Source organism: Pseudochaenichthys georgianus, chromosome 17 (assembly GCF_902827115.2).
Source record: "Pseudochaenichthys georgianus chromosome 17, fPseGeo1.2, whole genome shotgun sequence".
NCBI classification, from domain to species: domain Eukaryota; kingdom Metazoa; phylum Chordata; class Actinopteri; order Perciformes; family Channichthyidae; genus Pseudochaenichthys; species Pseudochaenichthys georgianus.
In genome coordinates this window covers 42,396,518-42,403,018 of record NC_047519.1, presented here as the reverse complement: position 1 = coordinate 42,403,018, position 6,501 = coordinate 42,396,518, and the positions used below count along the sequence as shown (strand labels likewise).

General features: G+C 45.1%; 1 protein-coding gene across 1 annotated transcript; it reads right to left on the bottom strand.

The window, feature by feature from the left end:
- Positions 1-1,214: 1,214 nt before the first annotated feature.
- LOC117462669 (uncharacterized) lies at positions 1,215-6,130 on the bottom strand. The gene is made up of 4 exons (XM_071206417.1): positions 5,824-6,130; positions 4,866-5,072; positions 4,249-4,410; positions 1,215-2,560 (listed from the first exon to the last, which is right to left on the bottom strand). Exons 1-4 carry the CDS (start codon positions 6,128-6,130, stop codon positions 1,215-1,217), a joined length of 2,022 nt encoding a protein of 673 aa, XP_071062518.1.
- Positions 6,131-6,501: the final 371 nt, after the last annotated feature.

Here is a 6,501-nt window from a genome sequence, read left to right as displayed (position 1 = left end):
TATTTCAAGCTTGTTCAAGTTATTTTTAAACTAAGATTTGTGAGAACATGTTTTAATTGACTGCATTTATTTAAAAAGTGGATGTATTAACACGTGAATACTACTGGGTAATATATGTTTACAAAGAACCCTTATCATGTTTAAAACAAAGATAATCAGTAGATAACTTATCCCTTTAGATACATGTGTTGATGCAAACTGCTTGGCTGTGTTTTCAGAAGAAGTGTCATGCTACCAACAAATGTATTTACCAGATGTTCCCTAAAGTACCTCTCCAAAGCTGTGATTGGTTGTCCAAACCAATTAAAAAGTTCAGCTATTATTGAGATAATTAATAAGTTTAAGGTATTTTCTGAATACAAATAATGGAAAATCCTTAAAGTTACCACGATTTAAAACGCTCAGATTTAGCACACGTTCATTTCAGTTAGCTTTTAATGGGTTCAGGCTTTATTTCTTATTTTCAATTACATTTTTGTTTAGATCCAGTTGTGAATAATACTGTGCTTTCTAATAAGATAGACCCTTAAAACCCTCTTTTAATCTTTGTTAAACAACAAAAGCACATAGCACACTCAATGTGAAGTCAACAGTCTTTTATTAATGCACATTATTAATCACCTGAAGTTTGTCTTTACACATTAAGGTGTGTTCCATCCTTTTCATATTTGATTTCAAAATTAATTACATATAAAGATTAAAACATTTCGATTTTTTGTGATAAAAGCAATAGCAATAAAATAACAAATCGGAGATCATGGGAGGCTGTTGACAGTGGACTAGTACGTTGGTGTCTGGATCAAGGGAGCACAGGTTCAAACCCCAATGCAGTCAGCATGTCGCTGAGTCCCTGAGACACTTCACCCCAAAGTGCTCCTGTGGGGATTGCCCACAGTACTGAGTATGTGAGTCGCTTTGGAGAAAAGCGTCTAACAAGCAACATGTGATGTAGTGTAATAAAGATTTAAACATTTCGATTTTTTGTGATAAAAGAAATAGCAATCAAAGAGAAGATCAGAGATCTTGGTTCTAGACAATTTTTGGTCAAAACACACAATCCTTGAAATAACTGATATAACTATAAATCACACCAAACCAATACATCAGAACGGGGACTGAAGATGAGCAAGGGGGTTCGGTAAATCTGCTGCAGTCCAGCGTCAGAAGATCAGACACTCTCATGCTACACATTAGGTATTATCTAAAAAAGGAATCTATGAAATTGTACAATCAGATTTATTTCTCTCAGCTTCCTCTCTGGCCTTCCTTTCCTCCTCTGCTCTTATTCTCGTAATCGCCTTCTCCATTTCTCTTCTGCTAGCTTCTCCCAGCTTTTTATTCTCTTCTGTTATTCTCCTCCTCTCCTCCTCATTTTCTCTTCTGTTAGCATCTCTCAGCTTTTCCTCCTCTTCTCTTTTTCTCCTCCTCTCCTCATCATTTTCTCTTCTGTTAGCATCTCTCAGCTTGTCATCGTCTTCTCTTATTCTCCTCCTCTCCTCCTCATGTTCTCTTCTGTTAGCTTCTCTCAGCTTTTCATCTTCTTTCATTCTGTTCCTCTCCTCCTCATTGTCTCTTCTGTTACATTCTCTCTGCTTTTCCTCATATTCTGTCATTCTCTTCCAGTCCTCATCCATTTCTCTTTTGCGATCTGCGTTTATCCTTTCCTGCTCTTCTCTCATTCTCCTCCTCTCCTCCTCCATTTCTATTTTGCGATCTGCTTTTAGCTTTTCCTCCTCTTCTCTCATTCTCCTCCTCTCCTCCTCCATTTCTCTTTTGTTAGCTTCTATAATCTTTTCTAACCTCTCACCATCCTCTTTGACTTTCTTAAATTGTTCTTCATACTTTTTCTCTATTCTCTTTTCCATTTCCTCTTCCTTTTTGCGTATTTCCTCTTCTTTCTCTTTAAGGATTCTCTCTTTCTCCTCTTCTAGCTCCCTCTCTGCCTTCTGGAACATGTCATTGGTGTAATGGCTTCCTCCGTTATTCTCTGCTATGTTTCTGATCTTGTTGAGCAGCTCTCTGACCTGAGAACAATCCTCCAACTTATTATTGAAGACGTGGTACTGGCCGTTACATCTGTCCACAAGGTCCATCAGATCTTTGCTTTCCTTCAAGAACTCTTCAATAGTTCCTTCGAGCTGGTCACCGTGGGTAAAGAGAACCATGCTGTATCTGTCTGCATCTCCTCCAAAGAGTTCCTGAACCTTCTGCACTGTCTGCTTTTCTTCCTCTGTGAATCTGCCCAGTCTGATGATGACCAGAAAGATATGGGGTCCAGGAGAAGCAAATGTAATGCTCTGGCCAACGTCTTTTCTGGTCTTCTCTTCATCAGTCTTGGTGTCAAACAGACCTGGAGTGTCAATAACCTTAACGCTTTGTCCATCAACTTCCCCAAAGGCATTATGACAGTCTACAGTCATGGATTTAGAAGAGAACTTTGATTTAAAGTGCTTTTCCCCCAGAATGGTGTTTCCTGTGGCGCTCTTCCCAACTCCGGTCTTCCCCACCAACACAATCCGGAGTTCCTCGTTATTGTATATGTTTGATTCTGATCTGAGACCTGAAAACAATTAAGAAATATTTAGAAATCTCTGTATTTATAAAATGGTTCAACTACCAAATGAACAATGTACACAGTGAGGGGGGTGGGCTCAATGTGGTTTAATAATCTAAAACATCTCTAGAAGCTATGTCATTCAATTGATCTTTTTCATTTATTCCTGTAGACGCTATTGTCAATATAGAAATCATTTATTAGGTGAATGGCAGGTTTGGTGATAAAGGTACAATGTACAGTTTTTCCCTCAAAAATGTAACAGTTTTTTATTGTATTTCATAATTACAGGAAATCATATTAAAATGACAAGAATAAACGCTTTACTGAAATGTGTGATGTATTTTAACAAGAAAAAACTGTAGAAATGGAATACATTATTTCTCTGTTTTATAGCAGTTTTTAAATGCGAATTTAACTAAACTATAAATGATTTTCTGTTGGCCAAATTAGTTGAATTTTCTGTAATTGTACTAAAAAATACTTTTGTTATGGGTATATATCACTGTCAAATACATACAAAATACTGGTAATACTCATTTAAAAATGTATAATTGCAAGAAAATATATGAGTAAAGAAAGAAATATTTTGTAATTTTGTTTAATTTAACCACTACTTTACATTGATAAACTGGAAACACACAGGTATTGACTATCCTATTATAGTAAAAAAAACTACATTTTAACACATTTTGACTTTGACCATAGAGTTAAAGACACAAAAAAAACGGACTGTTGGGTGTGAATTCCTACCAGAGCACAATACAGATATAAAACGATGTTATAACCCACAAGTAACAGACTGTGGGTTGTATAGGAGACATTTTTCTATGCCATCATAAATCTATAAACTAGCTAAATAAAATAGCTGTCAGCATTCACTGCAGGCAAACCTAATGTGACCATTCACTTGTGATTTCTAAGTAGAAGAAGAAGATATACTTTATTATTCCCTCAGAGGGAAATGTCTTCCCCCACTCTGTTGTGTTTAAACACATTGCACACGCAGGGAGGATATACAAGCACTAACAGACAGTTTGGTACGTTCACAACCCAAGTAACATTGACCTGCTGATGTCTTTCAACACAAAAAAGGAGGAAAGTAGCTTTTAGAAATGTATCAATGGACTCAAATGTGTGACTTTAAAGGTCCCATGTCATGGCCATTTCTACTGATCATAATTCCATAATTGAGGTATACTAGAATAGATTTACATTGTTCAATGTTCCAAAATGACATTGGTTTCTCATACAGCATCTCTGTATAGTATGTGTGTTCACTGTCTGTCCTAAACGTCGGGTTACGTATTGTAACCCTTTGGTATATTAGCACAGGCGGAGCCCTCTACTGGACTCTATGGGTACTACCTTATCATGCAAGCATTCACCTACTGAGATTTCTATGGACGTAGCCGGCGCCGGGGCGGGCCTACCTGAATGCGTGCGCATCTCACTTCCGCATAAAAGGAGGCCTCGTCTCCTGACCACCATCCTACACCACCCTTCAGCGAGCGGTATAGGACAGACAGTGCCCCAAGGTAGAGGGCTCCGCCTGTGCTAATATGAGAAGGGTTACAATACGTAACCCAACGTTATATCTCACAGGCTCCGCCATCTACTGGACTCTATGGGTACAGTGGGCGGACCCCCCGATATATGCACGCACTGTCGTCCAGCACACCGTTCCACCTCACTGTCCCTGACCGGCTTTAGCAGCCACTGCGCCTCACTCACCTCTCCCTCGGTTGTAACCGTGGAGAAGTCTGGGCTGCGGCCGATAGAGCACACCCTGACGCGCTTGCCTCGCGAAAAAGTGTGCTCGAAAAAAATAGTGCTGAGGGCTCCCCTGCGTCCGCCTATAGGCAGACAGGGAAAAAACCCCAGCCCTGTATGGGTTCACTATGCACTCTCCCTCCTGAGTCCCTAAAGAGCACGGGGAAAATGCAAGTGCCCCCTATGTCCCCACACTTAACCACTGACCCTGTGCAGAGTGTGTAAGGACTATAGTATGGAGGTCTCTCCCCCTCCTGCCCCCAGGCAGGCGAGGGGAGCCCTCCAGCCCTGAAAAGGGCCCAGAGCACCCCACGTCCCCCGCGACCCTCCAGGGGTCCGGAGAAACATAAGGGCATTTTACGCCCGGGGAGAGGGTCAGATGCCCACTGACCAACAGCCCCCCCTCCTCACCAGTCCTGTGTTGCCCCAGCAAGCACAGATGTTGAGAAAGAGCCAGACATATCCAAGAGATAACACTTTATGAAGGGGCCTGGCGTTGACCAAGACGCCGCCGTGCATATATCCTCCACACTCGCACCGTTGAATAAGGCTGTTGATGCAGCCACAGCTTGTGTGCAGTGCGCACGGACCCCCGTGGGATAGGCTCTCCCTGCCTGCTCGTAGGCGTGTGCAATGCCTTCGAAAAGCCAGCCTGCCAGGCGTTTCTTGGACAGAGCTTTTCCAGTCACCCCGCCCCCGAAGCACACGAACAGCTGTTCAGTGCGTCTCAGGGTAGCTGTGCGCTCTACATAACATGCTAACACGTGCACCGGGCAGAGGAGGTGTAATTTAGCTTCCCTGGCCCCACCATGGGGTGGAAGACTAAATCCCCCCAACTGAATAACCCTCGACCTGAACGCACTCCTTAGGTTCTTAGGCACAAAGGAGGGGTTTGGTTTGCGCCGCTCCGGTCACCCCGAATCAGTAAACTGCTCGGGTGCACCGACAGAGCAGTTAACTCAGACACTCTTTTGGCTGACGTTAAGGCAAGTAGCAATGCTGTCTTCCACAACAGTGCTTTCAGGGAGGAGAGCTCCAGAGGCTCAAATGGTTCTGTGACCAAAGCCTCGAGAACCAGCGGCAGGTCCCACTGCGGGGTGGAGGCGCGCACTACTGGGCGCAGCCTCCTGACCCCCTGTAAAAACCGCAACATCAGTGGATGAGAAAAGGCTGACCTGCCGTTGAATCCCTCATGACAGGACGAGATGGCTGCTCCATACACTTTTATAGTAGAATGAGCTAGTCCTCTGTCCACCAGTAACTGTAAGAAGGACAAAATAGAGCCTAACTCACAAGATAGGGGCTCTATTTTCCGCTCCTCACACCATCGCTGGAATCCTAGCCACCTCGGCCTGTAACAGGCTGTGGTGGATCCCGCTCTAGCTGCCTAGATAGACTGAATAACGCTATCAGACAATCCACCCTGTCTCAACCTGTCCCTCTCAGGAGCCAAGCCTGGAGAGGACGGCCCAGAGTGGGTAACGCCCCGATTGCACCTGCCTCTTGAGACATCGCCCCCCAGAACTGGGGAACCGCCCAGGGATGGCCCACCTTCATCTGCGTCATTTCTGAGTACCACGGAGCCCCGACGCGATCCGGTGCTACCAGTATGACTGACAGACGTTCTCGCCTCACTCTCCCCAGGAGAGGGAGAATGAGACGCAGCGCTGGAAAGGCGTAGAGCAGCTTCCTTGGCCTTGGCTCGTGTGCAAACGCATCCACCCCCAAAGGCGGGTCGTCGCTCAGGGCCATGGAAAACCACAGGGCACAGTGGCCGTTGCGCCGGCTGGCGAACAGATACATTTCCGCTCTCCCGAACTAGGCCCAGATCTGCTTCACCACCTCTGGGTGAAGCACCCACTCGCCTGGCAGGGGCCGCCCCTCGACATGAGGTCGGCCCCCCCGTTCTCCGCCCGTAGCTCTAGGAGGTTGCTGTGTCGTGTTCCCGTTAGAGACCAGCTCCCACCTATAGCCCTCTTCAGGCAGGTCCCTCCCCATCATGTTCCTGTGAACACTGTGATGTAGGAGGCGCCCGGGAGACCTCAGACCCCAGAACTGGAGGTTGCCCTCCACTGAGGGGGGGATGGTCACCAGCCGCTGTTTGTGCCTCTTGGGATCCAAATGCAGGCTGGAGAACCACCTCTGCAGGCGGCGCATATGCAGTAACCCCTGCG